This window comes from Bombina bombina, chromosome 5 (genome assembly GCF_027579735.1).
Source record: "Bombina bombina isolate aBomBom1 chromosome 5, aBomBom1.pri, whole genome shotgun sequence".
In the NCBI taxonomy this organism is placed as follows: domain Eukaryota; kingdom Metazoa; phylum Chordata; class Amphibia; order Anura; family Bombinatoridae; genus Bombina; species Bombina bombina.
In genome coordinates, this window is record NC_069503.1 from 550850895 (window position 1) to 550877678 (window position 26784).

The following is a 26784-nucleotide window of genomic DNA, read 5'->3' on the forward strand; positions in this document are numbered from 1 at the left end:
GCTAGATCACATGACCTATGAGATTTATGTTGCACAGGATTATGCACAGCATAGATCTCTAGCATTGTGCCAATTTTCACGAGTTTTTGAGTTATGCTATGGTTATTATAAGCATTTGAAAAAAATGGCGGAAAAATAATTTTAGTAATACAAGCAATAAATAATAATATAGCTGCAAGCAGCAATAGGGGTGGCCATGCGCATCACCTTTGCAAAGCATACAAGCTGCAAAGTCACAATATATAGCTACACAGCACATTTCACAGCTTTAACATAAGCAGTTGCAAAGAAATCACATTTTCGAAATTTTCGCATAAACCAATATGGCTGCCATAGCCTGTGACAAATTCCTTCAACATGAACAAATGTGACTCTAGTTCACAATATAAGGTTATACAGCTAGTTTCACAGTTCTAAGATAAGCAGTTGCAGAGAAAATAGATTTGTGAAATTTTCGCATAAAACAAAATGGCTGCCAGATCACATGATATACAGCCTCCATATTATGCACAATAATTCTCACTATATATGTCAATAATAATGGCAAAAATAAAGCATTTTTGTAAAATGGTATTTGTTTTATTATTAATTTAAAAATATCGTTAAACGTTTTTGAACGATTCAAAATGGCTGCCAAACCACATGACCTATCAACTTCTCTTGAACAAATCTGAACGTTAGTCATAAGCTAACTCTGTAAACAAAATTTCAAGTCTGTGCCATAAGCGGTTTCGGAGAAGAAGATTTTTGTAGTTTTTAAAAACAGCTCATACGAAACAAAATGGCCGCCACACTGTGTAATGTATGGCTTTCATATTACACACTCTAATGTTCACCATAGACCTCTACAATTTGCACAAGTTTCATAAAAATTTGCAAATGTTTTATTCCACGAAGGCGACTGCGCAATGCAAATTTTAACTGCAATATTGTCTTTAAGGGTTATGACTATGTGTAATCATGTGTGTATTACACTGTAATATTGTTAAATATTGTAAAACTAATGTATAAAGTGCAAAATTACGCAATTAAATGGCGATTAAAAGGTTAATGTCTCACAGCAGCCATGTTGATTATGGAAAAATCGCAATTTTAACAAACTTGGTAGAGGTTCTTACAAGGAGCATATGTGCAAAATTGCGCTTTATTGCACTAAGCGGTTTAAGAGAAGATGTTTAAAGATTTTCGCAAAATGCAAGATGGCTGCTACATCATGTGACCAAGGCACTTCTGTTGAACAATGGCAAATCTAGATCATAGCAGCACTGAGCACAGCAAGTTTCAAAGTTGCAACATAAGCAGTTCCAGAGCTGAAGATTTTTAAGCTTTTCTCGAAATTTGTCGCAAAAAACAAAATAGCTGCCTAACCATATGACTTATGAGTTCAATGTTGCATGAGATGTAGAATTGCAATAGGCTGTACCAGCATACCTGATTTCAAGAGTTTAGCATAAGTAATTTGTGTTTTGTGAGCAATTGAATCAAAAGAGGCAGTATTGAATTATAAATAATTACGATAAAAATAAAACTAATATTGCTGCCACATCATGTGACTGATTCTCTCCTAATGAGCAATCATGAATCTAGGTCACAATATAAGATTATACAGCAAATTTCATAGTTCTAACATAAGCGGTTTCAGAGAAAATAGACTTTTGTTATTTTCGCGTAAACCAAGATGGCTGCCTGATCATAAGATATAGAGCTTCCATATTATGCACAATAGTGCTCACCATAGATGTCAATAAACATGGCAAAAATAAAGCATTTTTGTAAAACTGTTTTTGTTTTATTATTAATTTTAAAATATCGTTAAGCGTTTTTGAACAATTCAAAATGGCTGCCAAACCACATAACCTATCAACTTCTCTTGAACAAATCTGAATGTTAGTCGTATGATAACTCTGTAAACAAAATTTTAAGTCTGTGCCATAAGCGGTTTCGGAGAAGAAGATTTTTGTAGTTTTTTAAAACAGCGCATACGAAACAAAAGTTAGTCATAAGATAACTCTGTAAAAAAGTTAGTCATAATATAACTCTGTAAACAAAATTTCAAGTCTGTGCCATAAGCGGTTTCGGAGAAAAAGATTTTTGTAGTTTTTAAAAAACGCGCATACGAAACAAAATGGCCGCCAAGCTATGCATTGTATGGCTTTCAAATTGCACATACTAATGCTCACTATAGACCTCTACAATTTGCAGAAGTTTTATGAAAATTTGCAAATGTTTTATTTCACGAAGGCGACTGCGCAGTGCAAATATTTACGCCAATATTGCTGCCAAACCACATATTGCTGCCAAACCACATAACCTATCAACTTCTCTTGAACAAATCTGAATGTTAGTCGTATGATAACTCTGTAAACAAAATTTTAAGTCTGTGCCATAAGCGGTTTCGGAGAAGAAGATTTTTGTAGTTTTTTAAAACAGCGCATACGAAACAAAATGGCCGCCAAGCTATGCAATGTATGGCTTTCAAATTGCACATACTAATGCTCACTATAGACCTCTACAATTTGCATAAGTTTCATGAAAATTTGCAAATGTTTTATTTCACGAAGGCGACTGCGCAATGCGAATTTTAACTGCAATATTGTCTTTAAGGGTTATGACTATGTGTAATCATGTGTCTATTACACTGTAATATTGTTAAATATTGTAAAACTAATGTATAAAGTGCAAAATAACGCAATTAAATGGCGATAAAAAGGTTAATGTCTTACAGCAGCCATGTTGATTATGGAAAAATCGCAATTTTAACAAACTTGGTAGAGGACCTTGCAAGGAGCATATGTGCAAAATTGCGCTTTATTGCACTAAGCGGTTTAAGAGAAGAAGATGTTTAAAGATTTTCGCAAAATGCAAGATGGTTGCTACATCATGTGACCAAGGCACTTCTTTTGAGCTACAGCAAATTTAGTTAATAGCAGCAGTGAGCACAGCAAGTTGCAAAGCTGTAACATAAGCAGTAACAGAGCTAAAGATTATTTAGCGTTTCTCGAAATTTGTCGCAAAAAACAATATGGCTGCGTAACCTTATGACCTATGAGTTCAATATTGCATGAGATGTAGCAGAGCAATAGGCTGTACTAGCATACCTGATTTTAAGAGCTTTGCTTTAGCAGTTCAAAAGTTATGGGCAATAGAAAAAGTGGCGGAATAATAATAACATTGCATGAATATTGCAATGACATACAAGCAGCTAACTGAAAATATAAAGTTTTATTGAAGTTTTTACAATTCTAACATTAGCAGTTGGAAAGAAAACACATTTTCGAAAATTTTGCGTTTTTCAAGATGGCTGCTCCACCATATGACCAATACTTTCATCACGATCAGATGTAACTCTAGGTGACAATATATGGTTATACAGCAAATTTCACAGCTTTAACATAAGCGGTTGGAAAGAAAACACATTTTCGAAATTTTCGCGTAAACCAATATGGCTGCCAAAGTTTGTGACCAATTCCATCAACATGAACATATGTGACTCTAGTTCACAATATAAGGTTATACAGCAAGTTTCACAGTTCTAACATAAGCAGTTGCAGAGAAAATAGATTTTCGAATTATTCGCATAAAACAAAATGGCTGCCAGATCATATGATATACAGCCTCCATATTATGCACAATAATTCTCACCATAGATGTCAACAAACATGGCGAAAATAAAGCATTTTTGTAAAACGGTTTTTGTTTTATTATTATTTTAAAAATATCGTTAAGCGTTTTTGAACAATTGAAAATGGCTGCCAAATCACATGACCTATCAACTTCTCTTGAACAAATCTGAATGTTAGTCATAAGATAACTCTGTAAACAAAATTTCAAGTCTGTGCCATAAGCGGTTTCGGAGAAAAAGATTTTTGTAGTTTTTAAAAAACGCGCATACGAAACAAAATGGCCGCCAAGCTATGCATTGTATGGCTTTCAAATTGCACATACTAATGCTCACTATAGACCTCTACAATTTGCAGAAGTTTTATGAAAATTTGCAAATGTTTTATTTCACGAAGGCGACTGCGCAGTGCAAATATTTACGCCAATATTGCCTTTAGGGGTCATGTCTATGTGTACTCATGTGTCTGCTACACTGTAATATAGTTAAATAGTGTAAACAGAATGCATAAAATGCAAATGTACGCAATTAAACAGCGATAAAAAGGCGAATGGCTCATAGCAGCCATGTTGATTATGGAAAATTCACAGTTTGAACAAACTTAGTAGAGGACCTTGCAAGGAGCACATGTGCAAAATTGCGCTTCATTGCACTCAGCGGTTGCAGAGAAGAAGATGTTTAAAGATTTTCGCACATTTCAAAACGGCAGCTAGGTCATGTGACTAAATCACTTCTGTTGAACAAAATTTATTCTAGGTCAGTAGAGCAGTACACACAGCAAGTTTCACAGCTGTAAGATAAGCGGTTCTGGAGAAGAAGATTTTCAAGCGTTTGTCGAAATTTGTTGCAAAAAGCAATATGGCTGCTAGATCACATGACCTATAAGATTTAAGTTGCACAGGATTATGCACAGCATAGATCTCTAGCATTGTGCCAAGTTTCATGAGTTTTTGAGTTATGCTGTTGTTTTTATAAGCAATTGAAAAAGTGGCGGAATAATAAAAAAAAATAATAATAATAATAATAATAATAATCCTGACAATAACAATAGGTTGTCCTGCAACTTCGTTGCATGGCCACCTAATAATAATAATAATCCTGACAATAACAATAGGTTGTCCTGCAACTTTGTTGCATGGCCACCTAATAATAATAATAATAAATAAATATAGCTGCAAGCAGCAATAGAGGTGGCCAGCGCTTTATTTTTGCAATGCCATATAAGTAGTTATGTCACAAAATAAAGTTATATAACAACTGTTTACAGTTCTAACATAAGCATTTCGAAAAAAAAAAACATTTTCGAAATGTTTGTGTTTTTTTAAAATGGCTGCCACACCATATGACCTATACTTTCAACATGAACAAATGTAACTCTAGGTGACAATATATATGGTTATACAGCAAATTTCACAGTTTTAACATAAGCGGTTGGAAAGAAAACAGTTTCAAAATTTTTGCGTAAACCAATATGGCTGCCACAGCTTGTGACTAATTCCTTCAACATGAACAACTGTGACTCTAGGTCACAATATAAGACTGTACAGCAAATTTCACAGTTCTTACATAAGCGGTTGCAGAGAAAATAGACTTTCAAAATTTTTGTGTAAACCAAGATGGCTGCCCGATCGTAAGATATACAGCCTCTAAATTATGCACAATAGTGCTAACTATAGATGTCAATAAATATGGCAAAAATAAAGCATTTTTGTAAAACGGTTTTTGTTTTATTATTAATTTAAATATATCGTTAAGCAATTTTGAACAATTCAAAATGGCTGCCAAACCACATGATGTATCAACTTCTCTTGAACAAATCTGAATGTTAGTCATAAGATAACTCTATAAACAAAATTTCAAGTCTGTCCCATAAGCGGTTTCGGAGAAGAAGATTTTTATAGTTTTTAAAAATGGCGCATACGAAACAAAATGGCCGCCAAGCTATGCAATGTATGGCTTTCAAATTGCACATACTAATGCTCACTATAGACCTCTACAATTTGCAGAAGTTTCATGAAAATTTGCAAATGTTTTATTTCACAAAGACGATTGCGCAATGCGAATTTTAACTGCAATATTGTCTTTAAGGGTTATGACTATGTGTAATCATGTGTCTATTACACTGTAATATTATTAAATATTGTAAAACTAATGTATAAAGTGCAAAATTACGCAATTAAATGGCGATAAAAAGGTTAATGTCTCAAAGCAGCCATGTTGATTATGGAAAAATCGCAGTTTGAACAAACTTGGTAGAGGACCTTGCTAGGAGCATATGTGCAAAATTGCGTGTCATTGCACTAAGCGGTTTAGGAGAAGAAGATGTTTGAATATTTTTGCAAAATGCAAGATGGCTGCCACATCATGTGACCAAGGCACTTCTCTTGAGCAATAGCAATTTCAGGTGATAGTAGCACTAATCACAGCGAGTTTCAAAGTTGTAACATAAGCAGTTCCAGAGCTAAAGATTTTTAAGCGTTTGTCGAAATTTGTCGCAAAAAGCAATATGGCTGCCAGAGCATGTGACCTATGAGTTCAATTTTGCATGAGATGTAGCACAGCAATAAGCTGTACCAGCATACCTGATTTCAAGAGCTTTGCAAAAACAGTTAAGCAGTTATGGGCAATTGAATACAAAGCTTGGCGGAATAAAAAGAATAATAATAATCATAAATATAGCTGCAAGCAGCGATAGAGGTGGCCATGCGCATCAATATTGCAATGGCATACAAGCAGCTAACTGACAATATAAAGTTTTATTGAAGTTTTTACAATTCTAACATTAGCAGTTGGAAAGAAAACACATTTTTGAAATTTTTGCGTTTTTCAAGATGGCTGCCCCACCATATGACCAGTACTTTCGTCACGATCAGATGTAACTCTAGGTGACAATATATGGTTATACAGCAAATTTCACAGCTTTAACATAGCGGTTGGAAAGAAAACACATTTTCGACATTTTCGCGTAAACCAATATGGCTGCCACAGCTTGGGACCAATTCCTTCAACATGAACAACTGTGACTCTAGGTCACAATATAAGGTTATACAGCAAGTTTCACAGTTCTAACATAAGCAGTTGCAGAGAAAATAGATTTTCGAAATATTCACATAAAACAAAATGGCTGCCAGATCATATTATATTCAGCCTCCATATTATGCACAATAATTGTCACCATAGATCTCAATGAACATGGCAAAAATAAAGCATTTTTGTAAAATGTTTTTTTTTTTATTATTAATTTAAAAATATCGTTAAGCGTTTTTGAACAATTCAAAATGGCTGCCAAACCACATGACCTATCAACTTCTCTTGAAAAAATCTGAATATTAGTCATAAGATAACTCTGTAAACAAAATTTCAAGTCTGTGCCATGAGCGGTTTCGGAGAAGAAGATTTTTGTAGTTTTTTAAAAATGCGCATACGAAACAAAATGGCCACCAAGCTATGCATTGTATGGCTTTCAAATTGCACATACTAATGCTCACTATAGACCTCTACAATTTGCAGAAGTTTTATGAAAATTTGCAAATTTTTTATTTCACGAAGGCGACTGCGCAGTGCGAATTTTTACTGCAATATTGCCTTTAGGGCTCATGACTATGTGTACTCATATGTCTGCTACACTGTAATATAGTTAAATAGTGTAAACATAATGCATAAAGTGCAAATTTACGCAATTAAACAATGATAAAAAGGCGAATGGCTCATAGCAGCCATGTTGATTATGGAAAATTCGCAGTTTGAACAAACTTGGTAGAGGACCTTGCAAGGAGCACATGTGCAAAATTGCGCTTCATTGCACTTTGCGGTTGCAGAAAAGAAGATGTTTAAAGATTTTTGCACAATTCAAAATGGCAGCTAGGTCATGTGACTAAATCACTTCTCTTGAACAAACTTTATTATAGGTCAGTACAGCAGTACACACAGCAAGTTTTACAGCTGTAACATAAGCGGCTCGGGAGAAGAAGATTTTCAAGCGGTTGTCGAAATTTGTTGCAAAAAGCAATATGGCTGCTAGATCACATGACCTATGAGATTTATTTTGCATAGGATTATGCACAGCATAGATCTTTAGCATAGTGCCAAGTTTCATGAGTTTTAAAGTTATGCTGTTGTTTTTATAAGCATTTGAATAAGTGGCAGAATAATAATAATAATAATAATAAAAAAAAAAAATAATCTTGACAATAACAATAGCTTGTCCTGCAACTTCGTTGCATGGCCACCTAATAATAATAATAATAATAATCCTGACAATAACAATAGGTTGTCCTGCAACTTCGTTGCATGGCCACCTAATAATAATAATAATCCTGACAATAACAATAGGTTGTCCTGCAACTTCGTTGCATGGCCACCTAATAATCCTGACAATAACAATAGGTTGTCCCGCAACTTCGTTGCATGGCCACCTAATAATCCGAACAATAACAATAGGTTGACCTGCAACTTTGTTGCTGGCCACCTAATAATAATAATAATAATCCAAACAATAACAATAGGTTGTCCTGCAACTTTGTTGCTGGCCACCTAATAATAATCCTGACAATAACAATAGGTTGTCCTGCAACTTCGTTGCATGGCCACCTAATTATACCTATATATGTATAATCAGCTATATGTATATATATATATATATATATATATATATATATATATATATATATATATATATATATATATATATATATAGGGATATCTATTTAAAAATACATAGAACATATTCTGTTATGTGCAGAACATTGGATGTGAAACATTTACAGTAAATACACACTATAACACTTTATTAAAAATAAATATTGCAGAAATATGGTTTTTCATGTTTTCATCTACTTAATTGCAAAGGGCTCCAATGCACCTCTATATATGTCTATATATATGTACACATGTATTTATATGTGTATATATGTCTGTAAATACATATATACACTTATGTACATAAATACATTTGTACACATATACAGACATATAAATACATTTGCATCTTTAGATATTTATATGTATGTATCTCAATGTTAAAGGTCTTTGCCAGCTGTTTTTCCCTAACACCTGAGACCTCATTTCTTTGAGCCCTTATAACTTTTGTGTGCAATATTTTTTTTAATCATTTTTATAAGACAGTGTTATTAAGAGTGTAACTGTACTTTGTAATGTGTTTTGTGACACTTTTTATTTTTGCAAAACAGTTAACCACAGCTCTGAGATCTCGGTAATCATTCTAACGTACATCACGATTGCGCTCAACTTACATGAGCGCAATTTAACCTGCGTGCAAACAGTTAAGCACTATATATGTCAAACACACTGATAGCCAATAGGTGCTGTGAGAATAATTTCTTTAGCCTTATACGGGAATGAGATCAGCAATGAGTATGTATGATATTGATAAAAAAACATATGTCCTTCCAATGAAAGGTGGTATTTAAATACAAATATGGAGTTGCCTATGGGATTTAATTACCCACTGTGAGGACTAATATTGGATAGAGAAATGCTCATATTAAGGTTTTGAAACTAATATTAGATACCTCCATCAATTTGAGAAGGGGTGTAAATTCCCTAGTTATGGCTATTATTATTACATAAATACTTCCCTGAATTAATATTTGTAATTGAATATTTTATTTTGAATTCAAATGTGATATAATTTGTGATTAGTTATTTTGTATTTGTAGGCGGTTCTTTGATGAGAGGGAGAGGTGATACACCTGTTAAATTGTTTGCTGCGTTTGTTCATTTTCACTAATGAAGGAGTGAGAACCCTGAAATGTCACTTGTTTGTAACGTGCACCATAAAGCACATTTGAAAAAAATTCTTTCCAGAGAGTGCATGCCTTCCGTGGATATTAATTGCTTGCACCCTGGTTGTTGTACTCTTTTTGTTTCTAAAACCCAAACTTTTTCTTACATGATTAAAAACATAAATTATGCTTACTTGATAATTTTCTTTTCTTCTGACGGGAAGAGTCCACAGCTGCATTCATTACTTTTGGGAAATACAGGATCTGGCCACCAGGAGGAGGCAGACACACCCCAGCCAAAGGTTTAAATACCTCCCCCACTTCCCTCATCCCCCAGTCATTCTGCCAAGGGAACAAGGAACAGTAGGAGAAATATCAGGGTGAAAAAAGGTGCCAGAAGAACAAAAAGTTACCGCCTCCTCATAGATAAAAACACGGGCGGGAGCTGTGGACTCTTCCCGTCAGAAGAAAAGAAAATTATCAGGTAAGCATAATTTATGTTTTTCTTCTTAAACTGGAAGAGTCCACAGCTGCATTAATTACTTTTGGGTAAACAATACCCAAGCTAGAGGACACTGAATGCAAACAACGGGTGGGTACAAAAAATGCGGCCCTTTCAAAAGGCACCACAGTCTGAATTACCCGACACCCTATAAAAATATAGATATGGGAGAAAACCCGAAGCCCAGGTAACTGCACATTAGTTACACCGCCAGCAAAGCCGAACTAGAACACACTCAATCCCAGAGTCCGTCGAGCCCAAACAGCCTCCGAGGAGACAGCCCCGCGGGTCACGACTCCCATGAAGGTACCCGGCCAAAGACAAGGACCGTTATCTGCCCCCAAAAGGGAGAAAAGATTCCCAGGAAAAATCCAAAGGATCATACCACACGGCTGAACAAACATAGAACAACCCATGGTTGTCTTATGATAGCATCGCCCAGGGAGAATAACTCCATAGAAACACAAGAACCAAATAAAAAAAGAGATTAATACACGTCCCAAAAAATTACTCGAGGGACACCCTCATATCCCTGATCCAGTACCATACCATAAGGTACTCCAGAAAACATGAGTTCCCTGATGCCTCATATCGGATCGAAGCCTGCAGGCTAGGCAAGCAGAGACACCGGAAATAGGATAACTATTGCAGCAGTTAGTAAAGAGCTCTCCAAGAGAACACCAAAACCGTCTGAACAGGAACTCTCAAGGACCAGCTCCCAGGTAGGAAAGCTGACTTAACCATCGCGAAACCCAAACCATCAAAAGGCGATTTAAAGCCTGCTAGCACACATTCAAGTTAAATAGCTGTAGCTGGTTTCAAACTGCAAACCTTCCAAGGGCTCATAGCCCTCCGAATACCGGGCTCCAAGGAGAGCTCCCTCCCAGTACCAGACGCCAGTAGAAAAGAAGAGGACATCAAAAGTCCTCCTACCAAAGGGGAGGACCGACTTTGGAAGGAAACGGTCAGCACTGCATAGAATAACCGATACCCGACCTTCCCTTCCCTGGAAGAGAAAAAAAGGGTCAACAAGGAACAAAGCCCCTGGGTAGACCTCTGACCGCTACAACAAACGGCATTCTACCGTGATTCAGAATAGACATTGTGCACAGGTACGAGACCCCCTACACTGCTGTCTCTCTCAAAAAAGGAACACTTCCCAAGGGAAGAGGGCCCTCAGACCCCCAACATCTATATATCAGAATCCAACATTTAGCAGGAGCCCCAACAGGGTTCAAACCCTCAGCCTCCTGTTGCAGGAACGGTGGGACCAGTCACTACATTGCATCTCCCTTTCCAGGATTCTGAAAACGCAAGAAGGGAAAAGACCCTTACAAGGCAGGAAAAACAAGGACCCACAGGTCACCATATAAAGCTGCTTTAGGCAAGGACATTTGTAGCACTTGCATTATGAAGAGTACATAGCCATAGCTGGATTTGAACTCTGGACCATCAGCTATCAGGGAAACACAGTTTACCACTAAGTCATCGTGGGACACATCAGATACTAAGGTAACTCAGAAGAGAAGGGAACTAAAGCAACGTAAAACCACCCTACTATAGAGGCGAGACCCCTCAGCCATATTGCCAACCCAGTTGAAGACACCTGGAATCTACAGGAACATCAAATGCGCCAGAAGACCAGTAGGGACCCGTCAGAAAAACCTAGAGCCTAAGCCACAGGCAGATAGGCATCTCCCACAAAAAACAGAGCCCCGCCCCCCTCTGAGAGGTACACAGGACCACAAACACCTAAGGTGAGACTGAACCGTCCACACCCATCTAAAGAGAAACATGGACCTAGGCCAGGGTCCTCGAAAAACGGAATCGATCTAAAGATCTTACTTCCAGAGGAACCCTAAGTTACTTCCTACAATTAGTAGCACACCATCTAAAGTCCTAACTGTAAACGATCTTGACCGTCTGTAACCGATCTTGACTCTTCACTGTCAAGCCCCAAAGCTAAAGTTGCAACGAGGATGGAAACATCCAAACGTCGAGAACGTGGTCAGACCAAGGGTATAATATGGAAGAGACAACAGCAAGAGATCCTTGTAGGATCGATCTTCCAAAAAGAAACTTCTGTAACAAGGTAAAAGCTGGAGCCTTTCAGCACCCCACAGAAGGCAGGGAACCCCTGCACACCACCTCTTAGAGGAACCCCACTCTGAGCAGAGGAAGAAGGCCATGCCCGCGCTTCCAGACCAGATGATCCACCCAAGGCGGGAAGGAAGGAGACTCTGCAACCGAAGATAAATGTTTAATAGGTTAAGAGTCAACATCCGTAAGAAATTCGAGTGAAGACGCAAATCGTTCACCACTCGGAACACCAGACCACATAGGTCACTCACATCTCCCAACTCCAAAGGAATGGAATGACGGTTCTGAGTCCCCAGGGACCTGAAAGAACCATGATGACTTCTGCAAAAAATAGATCCGTATCCCAGGCGAGTAGCCCGAAACAGCCGACCCTAGATCGGTACTTACAACCCTCCTATCAGAGAGGTTGTATTTAAATAGTAGGCCTCATATTTCGATAGGATCCGAGCCCAGAATCCATAGCAATAGGCAAAGTGACATTCAGAATCCGACAGGATTAAATCACCACCACGAGGGTGACATGAACCCAGGTAGCAGCTGAAAAACGTCCGGCCAGTACCTGCCTGGTATAAGGACACTCCAGAACTGCCCAAGGTCCAAGAAAATTAGACCCAAAGGATCGATAAATGAACAAGAAAACATAATTCTATTATTCAAAAAGTGTGCAACTTCCGAGAGAGAACATTCTCAAAAATGAAAATCTAACAGACATGAGCTTAAGAAAAAACAAATTAAACACATCCATCTGGATCAAAAAATAAAATGAAGGCAGCACCCATCGGGTGAACGCCCAAGGTGAATGAGAACACCAACGGGACCAGTTGATCAGAGGCCCCATTCACCCAAGGCCAGAACTGGAAGGGAAACCTAAAAAAAAAAAAAATGGAGACGTTAAGGAGATTGGCTTCATCCCCAAACATCAAATCCAATTTGCCATCCAGCATCTAAGGCCTCGGATCCCTCGGCCCACTAGAACTGGGATCCTCCAACATCGCCAAAACATGCCTTAAAAGAACACGAAGCCTATAACATGCCAGCCTACAACGGAAGGCAAAATCATCCCTCGCTGGATCAATGAAAGACTCTGGCCCCGAGGTTGGGGCCCCTGAAGCCTCAGAGGCCAACACTTCCCCAGAAGGCTGAACTGAATCAGGCAATCCCACGCCTGACGGGCCCTGGTTAACAGAACACGGACAATATCTTACAAATATTTCACTTGGGAGATATGAGACAGTGCCATAGAAATTACAATGCGGAACCATGCCGTAACCTCTGGAGGAAACAAGCCACCCTCCGGAGAAGGGGTAAAGGCCATAGGGACACCTGCTTGTGTAGTCGAGAAAGGGTCTGGGGCACGCGCCTCACGGGACATGGAAACCTCGGAGGCAGATGGCTCAACGCACTCTAAGCGCCCTGATTCGGGGGAAGAGAGTACTCTAGAACGGCAATCAGAACATAACCAATCGGTATTGATTACCCGGGCCATTTCATATTCACCACAAGACGCATTTCTCTGTATCGGAGACATCCGTGTCTAACATATCAGAATCCTCCATAATCTTGGGATTACAAAAATTAACTGGCACCCTTTTAACACCCCCAATGGCTGGGACACTCCCCACCTCCTGTGAACCAGACAACCCACGAGCTAGACTCTCTCTGTTGCACAGTCAGCATACGGAAGTGAGAAACAACGTAACCGCACACGTCACGAAGTGCACTGTCACAGTCACAAAAAGAGCGCGCAATCTGGAAAGATCGCGTCATTAAAATAAGGCCGTTTATGTTCCATAAAAGCCGTGAGCCTAGGTATTGCTACACATATGCAGATAAAAACATATAACATATAACAAACATGATTAAAGTCCACCCTGTTCAATAACCTCCCTCAGGAGATATTAACCCATGATTCCTTATTAAGATAAAAGGAGTCCCACTGGGATCCTACCTTGTTTCGTTAACATTACATTCACATATCGAAATAAAATGAAACAATCTTACCGGAATCTACGCCGTGGAACAGGAATACGGCCCTTCAAGTGTGAGATAGTAGCCTCGCTTCTGACATGGACTTGAGTGAATAAAGGTAGGCAGCAAAACTCGTCAATGCTGATTGCCAAGGAGCTGTTAATAGGAGTCGGGATGGGTTCGCAGGAAAACTCTTCCTGCATCTCCAGACTCTAACTTTCATCCATGCTCTCGCTGAGAGGCTGATAGGATTACTTAAAACTCCAGTCCCATTGCGAAGAGTACTACCCTCCATAAGAGACTCTCTCCAACTTCTGACACTTCTCTGCCAACCTCCTGTGACGAAAGGCAAAGAATGACTGGGGGATGAGGGAAGTGGGGGAGGTATTTAAGCCTTTGGCTGGGGTGTCTTTGCCTCCTCCTGGTGGCCAGGCTCTGTATTTCCCAAAAGTAATGGATGCAGCTGTGGACTCTTCCCATTTAAGAAGAAAATAGATAATACAATTTTAAAAAAACTTTTCAATTAACTTCAATTTTTTAAAATTCTCTTGGTGTCTTTTGTTGAATGAGCAGCAATGCACTACTAAGAACTAGTTGAACACATTCGGTGAGCCAATGACAAGAGGCTTATATGTGCAGCTAGCTCCCTGTAGTGCATTGCTATTCCTGAAAAACAAATATAGCAAATTAGATAATAGAAGTAACTTGACGTGATGAAGAGCCAGCTGAACTGCAAGATTTATTCGCTCAGCAGTGTGGGAAAATACTCATAAGTAGGGTGTTAAAGCAGTATGCCATGGCTGATGATTAGTGCATGATTTGTGATCTATATTATAAGGACCAAATTGTCAATGACAAGGCGATAGTGGAGTTGTAATGAAATTATGTATGACATTGTTACAGTAAAAACAGTTGAAATGTTAACCCTGCAGTGGTGCTGCTTTTCTTAACAAATATATACGATATGATAAAATACTGATGACAATTAGAATAATTCCACAACTTTAATACATACCTTGGTCCACCCAGGGAATTTCACAAATGTATCCTGGGGTAAATCTGGAATGCCACTAGGAATAAAAAAACTGCCTTTAAAAAAAGTAGGCAGAGAGTAGCTGGATAATTGAAAATCATGTTTCTTTGATACAAGTCCATTGATCACAGCGTTGTCTATGTCCAATGGGTATATTGTCCAGTTACCTAGTATTGTTCCATTGAGAGTTAAGTTGGTAATCAAACCCTAAAATTCACATAAAAAAATACATTGAGGTACAAGAGAAAACAAAAATAAAACATACAAAAAAACAAGCAAGTTGCTAGTACAATCTGCTGTTTTTGTCTTAATTATTATCATCAGGTATTTGAAGAGCGCCAACAGAATCTACAGCGCTAATGAACACATTTAAAGTTTTTTTAAAATATATTTAAAAGTAAATGTTACACAAATAAGAGTTGCATTGCCCTTTAATTATTCAAATCCTTTTCATATTTTTGGTGAGTATACTAATGGCGGTGTCTATGCATAAATAAATATATTAAAACAAAATGAAAATGGAAAGTGCAGAAAGTACTCCATAGTGTAATATTTATTTTCTAATAAAGTTTTCAGGTGAACATGCAATCCCTTTTTTATTAGATGGTCAGCTACTCCAGCACAAAAAATATTTTATTGAGTTTGTTGGACCAAATGTATTCCCCATAAGCTTCTAATTATGTTTATTTATATGCAGCCACTTAACCAATTAAAGGGATAGTAAACACCCAAAATTGTATTGTTTAAAAAGATATATAATCCTTTTATTTACCATTCCCCAGTTTTGCATAACCAACACGGGTATAGAAATATACCTTTTTCGTAATTACCTTGTATCTAAGCTTCGGCAAACTGCCTCCTTATCTCAGATCTTTTGATAGACTTGCATTTCAGGCAATTAGCGCTGATTCTTAAATAACTCCACGTGCATGAGCACAGTGTTATTTATATGAAACACCTGAACTAACGCCCTCTAGCTGTGAAAAATGTCAAATGCAGTCAGATAAGAGGCGGCATTCAAAGGTTTATAAATTAGCATATGAGCCTTCCTAGGTTTAGCTTTCAACTAAGAATACCAAGAAAACAAAGCAAATTTGATGATAAAAGTAAATTAGAAAGTAAAATGACATGCCCTACCTGAATCATGAAGCTTTAATTTGGACTTTACTATTCCTTTAATCTGAAAGAAATCAAAGAAACTTGTGAGTATGTCTTGAACAGTTTAAAGACTGGTGTTACAATCTTGAATTCTCACAATCCCTGATAACTATCCAGAGACAGCAACAAGCTATCCCTTGAATAATTAATGAAAGCCTTAAAGTTTAATTTCAATTAAAAGAATCAGTGTAGTGTTTTTTTAAATCTAAATCTTGTTTCAAGTATTATATCAACAATAATCCATGTCCTGTGAGCTTGTGATTCTCATTATCTTAGTAGCATCAGGATATGAAACACATTTCATGATTATGTAACTGCTTCATCAGTATTAACCCCTTAGTTACCAGACCATTTTTCAATTTTCTTACCGTTAAGGACCAGGGCTATTTTTACATTTCTGCCGTGTTTGTGTTTAGCTGTAATTTTCCTCGTACTCATTTACTGTAACCACACATATTATATACCATTTTTCTCGCCATAGAATGGTCTTTATAAAGATACCATTATTTTCATCATATCTTATAATTTACTATAAAAAATATATAAAATATGATGAAAAAAATAAAAAAAAACAAATTATGCTTACTTGATAATTTTCTTTTCTTCTGACGGGGAGAGTCCACAGCTGCATTAATTACTTTTTGGAATTCAGAACCTGGCCACCAGGAGGAGGCAAAGACACCCCAGCCAAAGGCATAAATACCTCCCACACTTCCCTCATCCCCCAGTCATTCTGCCAAGGGAACAAGGAACAGTAGGAGAAATATCAGGGTGAAAAACAGAATTTATGTTTACCTGATAAATTACTTTCTCCAACGGTGTGTCCGGTCCACGGCGTCATCCTTACTTGTGGGATATTCTCTTCCCCAACAGGAAATGGCAAAGAGCCCAGCAAAGCTGGTCACATGATCCCTCCTAGGCTCCGCCTACCCCAGTCATTCGACCGACGTTAAGGAGGAATATTTGCATAGGAGAAACCATATGATACCGTGGTGACTGTAGTTAAAGAAAATAAATTATCAGACCTGATTAAAAAACCAGGGCGGGCCGTGGACCCGACACACCGTTGGAGAAAGTAATTTATCAGGTAAACATAAATTCTGTTTTCTCCAACATAGGTGTGTCCGGTCCACGGCGTCATCCTTACTTGTGGGAACCAATACCAAAGCTTTAGGACACGGATGATGGGAGGGAGCAAATCAGGTCACCTAGATGGAAGGCACCACGGCTTGCAAAACCTTTCTCCCAAAAATAGCCTCAGAAGAAGCAAAAGTATCAAACTTGTAAAATTTGGTAAAAGTGTGCAGTGAAGACCAAGTCGCTGCCCTACATATCTGATCAACAGAAGCCTTGTTCTTGAAGGCCCATGTGGAAGCCACAGCCCTAGTGGAATGAGCTGTGATTCTTTCGGGAGGCTGCCGTCCGGCAGTCTCGTAAGCCAATCTGATGATGCTTTTAATCCAAAAAGAGAGAGAGGTAGAAGTTGCTTTTTGACCTCTCCTTTTACCGGAATAAACAACAAACAAGGAAGATGTTTGTCTAAAATCCTTTGTAGCATCTAAATAGAATTTTAGAGCGCGAACAACATCCAAATTGTGCAACAAACGTTCCTTCTTCGAAACTGGTTTCGGACACAGAGAAGGTACGATAATCTCCTGGTTAATGTTTTTGTTAGAAACAACTTTTGGAAGAAAACCAGGTTTAGTACGTAAAACCACCTTATCTGCATGGAACACCAGATAAGGAGGAGAACACTGCAGAGCAGATAATTCTGAAACTCTTCTAGCAGAAGAAATTGCAACCAAAAACAAAACTTTCCAAGATAATAACTTAATATCAACGGAATGTAAGGGTTCAAACGGAACCCCCTGAAGAACTGAAAGAACTAAGTTGAGACTCCAAGGAGGAGTCAGAGGTTTGTAAACAGGCTTGATTCTAACCAGAGCCTGAACAAAGGCTTGAACATCTGGCACAGCTGCCAGCCTTTTGTGAAGTAACACAGACAAGGCAGAAATCTGTCCCTTCAGGGAACTTGCAGATAATCCTTTTTCCAATCCTTCTTGAAGGAAGGATAGAATCTTAGGAATCTTAACCTTGTCCCAAGGGAATCCTTTAGATTCACACCAACAGATATATTTTTTCCAAATTTTGTGGTAAATCTTTCTAGTTACAGGCTTTCTGGCCTGAACAAGAGTATCGATAACAGAATCTGAGAACCCTCGCTTCGATAAGATCAAGCGTTCAATCTCCAAGCAGTCAGCTGGAGTGAGACCAGATTCGGATGTTCGAACGGACCTTGAACAAGAAGGTCTCGTCTCAAAGGTAGCTTCCATGGTGGAGCCGATGACATATTCACCAGATCTGCATACCAAGTCCTGCGTGGCCACGCAGGAGCTATCAAGATCACCGACGCCCTTTCCTGATTGATCCTGGCTACCAGCCTGGGGATGAGAGGAAACGGCGGGAATACATAAGCTAGTTTGAAGGTCCAAGGTGCTACTAGTGCATCCACTAGAGCCGCCTTGGGATCCCTGGATCTGGACCCGTAGCAAGGAACTTTGAAGTTCTGACGAGAGGCCATCAGATCCATGTCTGGAATGCCCCACAGTTGAGTGACTTGGGCAAAGATTTCCGGATGGAGTTCCCACTCCCCCGGATGCAATGTCTGACGACTCAGAAAATCCGCTTCCCAATTTTCCACTCCTGGGATGTGGATAGCAGACAGGTGGCAGGAGTGAGACTCCGCCCATAGAATGATTTTGGTCACTTCTTCCATCGCCAGGGAACTCCTTGTTCCCCCCTGATGGTTGATGTACGCAACAGTTGTCATGTTGTCTGATTGAAACCGTATGAACTTGGCCCTCGCTAGCTGAGGCCAAGCCTTGAGAGCATTGAATATCGCTCTCAGTTCCAGAATATTTATCGGTAGAAGAGATTCTTCCCGAGACCAAAGACCCTGAGCTTTCAGGGATCCCCAGACCGCGCCCCAGCCCATCAGACTGGCGTCGGTCGTGACAATGACCCACTCTGGTCTGCGGAAGGTCATCCCTTGTGACAGGTTGTCCAGGGACAGCCACCAACGGAGTGAGTCTCTGGTCCTCTGATTTACTTGTATCCTCGGAGACAAGTTTGTATAGTCCCCATTCCACTGACTGAGCATGCACAGTTGTAATGGTCTTAGATGAATGCGCGCAAAAGGAACTATGTCCATTGCCGCTACCATCAAACCTATCACTTCCATGCACTGCGCTATGGAAGGAAGAGGAACGGAATGAAGTATCCGACAAGAGTCTAGAAGTTTTGTTTTTCTGGCCTCTGTCAGAAAAATCCTCATTTCTAAGGAGTCTATTATTGTTCCCAAGAAGGGAACCCTTGTTGACGGAGATAGAGAACTCTTTTCCACGTTCACTTTCCATCCGTGAGATCTGAGAAAGGCCAGGACGATGTCCGTGTGAGCCTTTGCTGGAGGAAGGGACGACGCTTGAATCAGAATGTCGTCCAAGTAAGGTACTACAGCAATGCCCCTTGGTCTTAGCACAGCTAGAAGGGACCCTAGTACCTTTGTGAAAATCCTTGGAGCAGTGGCTAATCCGAAAGGAAGCGCCACGAACTGGTAATGCTTGTCCAGGAATGCGAACCTTAGGAACCGATGATGTTCCTTGTGGATAGGAATATGTAGATACGCATCCTTTAAATCCACCGTGGTCATGAATTGACCTTCCTGGATGGAAGGAAGAATTGTTCGAATGGTCTCCATTTTGAACGATGGAACCTTGAGAAACTTGTTTAAGATCTTGAGATCTAAGATTGGTCTGAACGTTCCCTCTTTTTTGGGAACTATGAACAGATTGGAGTAGAACCCCATCCCTTGTTCTCCTAATGGAACAGGATGAATCACTCCCATTTTTAACAGGTCTTCTACACAACGTAAGAATGCCTGTCTTTTTATGTGGTCTGAAGACAACTGAGACCTGTGGAACCTCCCCCTTGGGGGAAGCCCCTTGAATTCCAGAAGATAACCTTGGGAGACTATTTCTAGCGCCCAAGGATCCAGAACATCTCTTGCCCAAGCCTGAGCGAAGAGAGAGAGTCTGCCCCCCACCAGATCCGGTCCCGGATCGGGGGCCAACATTTCATGCTGTCTTGGTAGCAGTGGCAGGTTTCTTGGCCTGCTTTCCCTTGTTCCAGCCTTGCATTGGTCTCCAAGCTGGCTTGGCTTGAGAAGTATTACCCTCTTGCTTAGAGGACGTAGCACTTTGGGCTGGTCCGTTTCTACGAAAGGGACGAAAATTAGGTTTATTTTTGGCCTTGAAAGGCCGATCCTGAGGAAGGGCGTGGCCCTTACCCCCAGTGATATCAGAGATAATCTCTTTCAAGTCAGGGCCAAACAGCGTTTTCCCCTTGAAAGGAATGTTAAGTAGCTTGTTCTTGGAAGACGCATCAGCTGACCAAGATTTCAACCAAAGCGCTCTGCGCGCCACAATAGCAAACCCAGAATTCTTAGCCGCTAACCTAGCCAATTGCAAAGTGGCGTCTAGGGTGAAAGAATTAGCCAATTTGAGAGCATTGATTCTGTCCATAATCTCCTCATAAGGAGGAGAATCACTATCGACCGCCTTTACCAGCTCATCGAACCAGAAACACGCGGCTGTAGCGACAGGGACAATGCATGAAATTGGTTGAAGAAGGTAACCCTGCTGAACAAACATCTTTTTAAGTAAACCTTCTAATTTTTTATCCATAGGATCTTTGAAAGCACAACTATCTTCTATGGGTATAGTGGTGCGTTTGTTTAAAGTGGAAACCGCTCCCTCGACCTTGGGGACTGTCTGCCATAAGTCCTTTCTGGGGTCGACCATAGGAAACAATTTTTTAAATATGGGGGGAGGGACGAAAGGAATACCGGGCCTTTCCCATTCTTTATTTACAATGTCCGCCACCCGCTTGGGTATAGGAAAAGCTTCTGGGAGCCCCGGGACCTCTAGGAACTTGTCCATTTTACATAGTTTCTCTGGGATGACCAACTTGTCACAATCATCCAGAGTGGATAATACCTCCTTAAGCAGAATGCGGAGATGTTCCAACTTAAATTTAAACGTAATCACATCAGGTTCAGCTTGTTGAGAAATGTTCCCTGAATCAGTAATTTCTCCCTCAGACAAAACCTCCCTGGCCCCATCAGACTGGTTTAGGGGCCCTTCAGAACCATTATTATCAGCGTCGTCATGCTCTTCAGTATCTAAAACAGAGCAGTCGCGCTTACGCTGATAAGTGTGCATTTTGGCTAAAATGTTTTTGACAGAATTATCCATTACAGCCGTTAATTGTTGCATAGTAAGGAGTATTGGCGCGCTAGATGTACTAGGGGCCTCCTGAGTGGGCAAGACTCGTGTAGACGAAGGAGGGAATGATGCAGTACCATGCTTACTCCCCTCACTTGAGGAATCATCTTGGGCATCATTGTCATTGTCACATAAATCACATTTATTTAAATGAGAAGGAACTCTGGCTTCCCCACATTCAGAACACAGTCTATCTGGTAGTTCAGACATGTTAAACAGGCATAAACTTGATAACAAAGTACAAAAAACGTTTTAAAATAAAACCGTTACTGTCACTTTAAACTTTAAACTGAACACACTTTATTACTGCAATTGCGAAAAAATATGAAGGAATTGTTCAAAATTCACCAAAATTTCACCACAGTGTCTTAAAGCCTTAAAAGTATTGCACACCAAATTTGGAAGCTTTAACCCTTAAAATAACGGAACCGGAGCCGTTTTTAACTTTAACCCCTTTACAGTCCCTGGTATCTGCTTTGCTGAGACCCAACCAAGCCCAAAGGGGAATACAATACCAAATGACGCCTTCAGAAAGTCTTTTCTATGTATCAGAGCTCCTCACACATGCGACTGCATGTCATGCCTCTCAAAAACAAGTGCGCAACACCGGCGCGAAAATGAGGCTCTGCCTATGATTTGGGAAAGCCCCTAAGAATAAGGTGTCTAAAACAGTGCCTGCCGATATAATCTTATCAAAATACCCAGATTAAATGATTCCTCAAGGCTAAATATGTGTTAATAATGAATCGATTTAGCCCAGAAAAAGACTACAGTCTTAATAAGCCCTTGTGAAGCCCTTATTTACTATCTTAATAAACATGGCTTACCGGATCCCATAGGGAAAATGACAGCTTCCAGCATTACATCGTCTTGTTAGAATGTGTCATACCTCAAGCAGCAAGAGACTGCTCACTGTTCCCCCAACTGAAGTTAATTCCTCTCAACAGTCCTGTGTGGAACAGCCATGGATTTTAGTAACGGTTGCTAAAATCATTTTCCTCATACAAACAGAAATCTTCATCTCTTTTCTGTTTCTGAGTAAATAGTACATACCAGCACTATTTTAAAATAACAAACTCTTGATTGAATAATAAAAACTACAGTTAAACACTAAAAAACTCTAAGCCATCTCCGTGGAGATGTTGCCTGTACAACGGCAAAGAGAATGACTGGGGTAGGCGGAGCCTAGGAGGGATCATGTGACCAGCTTTGCTGGGCTCTTTGCCATTTCCTGTTGGGGAAGAGAATATCCCACAAGTAAGGATGACGCCGTGGACCGGACACACCTATGTTAGAGAAAAGGTGCCAGAAGAATAAAAAATAAAGAAACGGCCACCCCATATAAAAAACATGGACGGGGAGCTGTGGACTCTCCCCGTCAGAAGAAAAGAAAATTATCAGGTAAGCATAATTTAAGTTTTTCTTCTTAAACGGGTAGAGTCCCCAGCTGCATTCATTACTTTTGGGAAAACAATACCCAAGCTATAAAGGACCCTAAATGCAAAAAAAGGGCGGGTAGATGAGGCGGCCCATTCGGAGGGCACCACAGCCTGAAAAAAAACCTGCTTCACAAGAAACAGAAGGATAAAATCTGAAAGGACCAAGTAACTGCCCATCAGTTAAAACCAGTAAGGCCCTATTTAGAGACCACTCAGAATCACTAGATTCTAACGAGTGCAAAGTCCCAGAGGAGACAAGTCCTGCAGGCTCCAAGCCAACGCATTCTACATACCCCCGGGAGGGAAGAAGAAGAAGAATTCAACAAGAGATCTAAAGACCAACAACTAGGGTAAAAAGAACCCCAGCAGAACTCCAAGCGCAAACCAAGGTTGCAACAGGACAAAAACGTATAGAGAATGAACTCTAACGACCAAACAGAGAGGGGTCCTCCAGCACTGCCAAAACATGCCGCAGCAGAACACGAAGGCACGCCAGTCTATAAGGAAAAGCAAGACTTACCTCCGTCTGGGCAACTGATAACCCCGACCCGAGGGTTGGGCCCCTGAAGCCCCAGAGGAAACCGCTTCCCCAGAGGGCTGATCTGACCCAGACGATCCCACGCCTGACGAGCCCTGGTTAACAGAACATGGACAGTATCTCAGCAACACCTCCCTTCCTGGAAGATATAAATGCGCCAACGCCATAGATATGGCCATGCGGAACCGTGCTGTAACCTCTGGAGGAAACAAACCGCCTTGCAGAGAAGGGGTAAAGGCATTAGGGACACCTGCTTGCGTAGCCAAAGAAAGTTCTAGGGCACGCACATCATGGGATATGGGATCCCCAGGGGCAGATGGCTTGGCAAACTCTAAGTTCCCTGTTTCGGGAGAAAAGAGCACTCTAAAGCGGCATGCAGAACATAACTGATGGGCATGGATTACCCGGGCCATTTCTTACTCTTCGCAAGAAGTAGAATCTGAATCAGAGACATCCGTCTCCAAAAAAATCAGAATCCTCTATTACTTGGATAGAAATTATGGATATAAAAAAGAAAAACAGCACCTTTACACCCCCAATGGCTGGGGCACTCACCACCGACTATGACCAAGACAACTAGCGAAAAAGACTCTCTTGGTCGCAACGCGCTCAGGAATACGGAAATGGAGAACAGAACGTGACCATGCCTAGTCACAAGGTACACCGTGCAGGCCAGAGAAAAGCACGCCAAGGCCACAAAGGCCGCGCAACCTGACAAAAAAGGCTGTTATGTTCCGGTATAGCCCCGAGCCCAAGCATCACTATACATTAGTAGACAGACACATAAGACACATGGTTAAAGTCCCCCCTGTTGAATAACTCCCCTCAGGAGATATTAACCCTCAATTCCATAAAGATAAAGGAGTCCCACTGAGACCCTGACTTCTTCGTTACATTACATTCAAACATCGAAGTAAAATTAAACGTTCTTACCGGAATCTACGCTGTGAAACAGGAACACAGCCCTTCAAGTGTGACAGATAGTAGCATCGCTTCTAACATGGACTTGAGTGAAGAAAGCAGGCAGCGAAACTCATCAACGCTGATTGCTAAGGAGCTGTTAACATGAGTCTGGATGGTTTTGCAGAAAGACCCTCCCTGCATCTCCAGACTCTAACCTTCATCAGGACAGGATTACTTAAAACTCCAGTCCCATTTCGAAGAGTACTACCCTCCATAAGAGACTATCTTTAATCTTCCGACACTTCTCTGCCAACCTCCTGTGACGAAAGGCAAAGAATGACTGGGGAATGAGGGAAGTGGGAGAGGTATTTAAGCCTTTGGCTGGGTGTCTTTGCCTCCTCCTGGTGGCCAGGCTCTGAATTCCCAAAAGTAATGAATGCAGCTGTGGACGCTCCCCGTCAGAAGAAAAGAAAATTATCAGGTAAGCATAATTTAAGTTTTTATTGTAAATAATAAGCTATGATGAAAATAATGTCCATTATATGGCGAGAAAAATGGTATATAATATGTGTGGTTACAGTAAATGAGTACGAGGAAAATTACAGCTAAACACAAACACGGCAGAAATGTAAAAATAGCCCTGTTCCTTAACGGTAAGAAAATTGAAAAATGGTCTGGTCACTAAGGGGATAATACTGATGAAGCAGTTACATAATCATGAAATGTGTTTCATATCCTGATGCTACTAAGATAATGAGAATCACAAGCTCACAGGACATGGATTATTGTTGATATAATACTTGAAACAAGATTTAGATTTAAAAAACACTACACTGATTCTTTTAATTGAAATTAAACTTTAAGGCTTTCATTATTATTCAAGGGATAGCTTGTTGCTGTCTCTGGATAGTTATCAGGGATTGTGAGAATTCAACTTTGTAGCACCAGTCTTTAAACTGCTCAAGACATACTCACAAGTTTCTTTGATTTCTTTCAGATTAAAGGTATAGTAAAGTTCAAATTAAACTTCATGATTCAGATAGGGCATGTAATTTTAAACAACTTTCTAATTTACTTTTATCATCAAATTTGCTTTGTTTTCTTGGTATTCTTAGTTGAAAGCTAAACCTAGGAAGGCTCATGTGCTAATTTATAAGACTTAACGCCGCCTCTTATCTGACTGCATTTGACAGTTTTTCACAGCTAGAGGGCGTTAGTTCAGGTGTTTCATATAAATAACACTGTGCTCATGCACGTGGAGTTATTTAAGAGTCAGCGCTAATTGCCTGAAATGCAAGTCTATCAAAAGATCTGAGATAAGGAGGCAGTCTGCCGAAGCTTAGATACAAGGTAATTACGAAAAAAGTATATTTCAATAACAGTGTTGGTTATGCAAAACTGGGGAATGGTAAATAAAAGGATTATCTATCTTTTTAAACAATAAAATTTTGGGTGTTTACTATCCCTTTAATTGGTTAAGTGGCTGCATATAAATAAACATAATTAGAAGCCTATGGGGGATACATTTAAGAAGAAAACCACTTTTTCTAACTTTGACCCCCAAAATCTGTTACACATCTACAATACAAAACACCCATGCTAAATAGTTTCTACATTTTGTCCTGAGTTTAGAAATACCCAATGTTTAAATGTTTTTGGCTTTTTTTGCAAGTTATAGGGCAATACGTACAAGTAGCACTTTGCTATTTCCAAACCATTTTTTATTTTTCAAAATTAGCGATAGTTACATTGTAAAACTGATATCTGTCAGGAATCCCGGAATAACCCTTCACATGTATATATAAAACAAAGGTATTACTAATACAAGAAATCCTAATAGGGGGCGCTGGTATATGTGTTATAGATAGATTTGTTATAAAAAGATGCTTTCCAAAGTCAAATCTATCATAGATGGTGTGTCTTATCTTATTTGATACTCTTGATAAGATAATGAAATGTTATCCACATGCAACTCTATGTATCTATAGCACAATATCATATGACTATATGCAGGTGGGTATCTCTCCACCACATCTGAGAAAAATAAAAACAAAGTGTAAATATACACAACAAGATAAACGGCAACAAGATATATAGCAAGAAATAAATTGAGAGTCAGAGTACAAATGAGTCTCTATATATGTATTCCACTTCATAAATTACTATTTTATTCACATTAGTTATCTAAGATTCCTTAGCGCTACGGCGGATATTTCACTAATATATTTATGACTTATTAGACTTCATCAATTGGAGTATCATGACCGATATAGTATTATATATATTATTGATCCATTAACATTATTAATTATTCAATAGGTCGATTGCCGCTTGCACATATTAGTATACACTTTATACATTTATCATCACACCCATCACTTAGAGCATCTATTTTCATACCATTATTATAACTATTTCCGATTTCTGACAGTTTTTAC

General features: G+C 39.5%; 1 protein-coding gene across 1 annotated transcript in view; it reads right to left on the reverse strand.

Annotated features, from left to right (window-relative positions):
• GLB1 (galactosidase beta 1) overlaps window positions 1-26784 on the reverse strand; it is an 821644-nt gene that overhangs the window by 48880 nt on the left and 745980 nt on the right. Inside the window, exon 15 of the mRNA XM_053714505.1 lies at window positions 14949-15173. Coding sequence (XP_053570480.1) covers window positions 14949-15173 — 225 coding nt within the window. The remainder of the gene's footprint in view (window positions 1-14948; window positions 15174-26784) is intronic.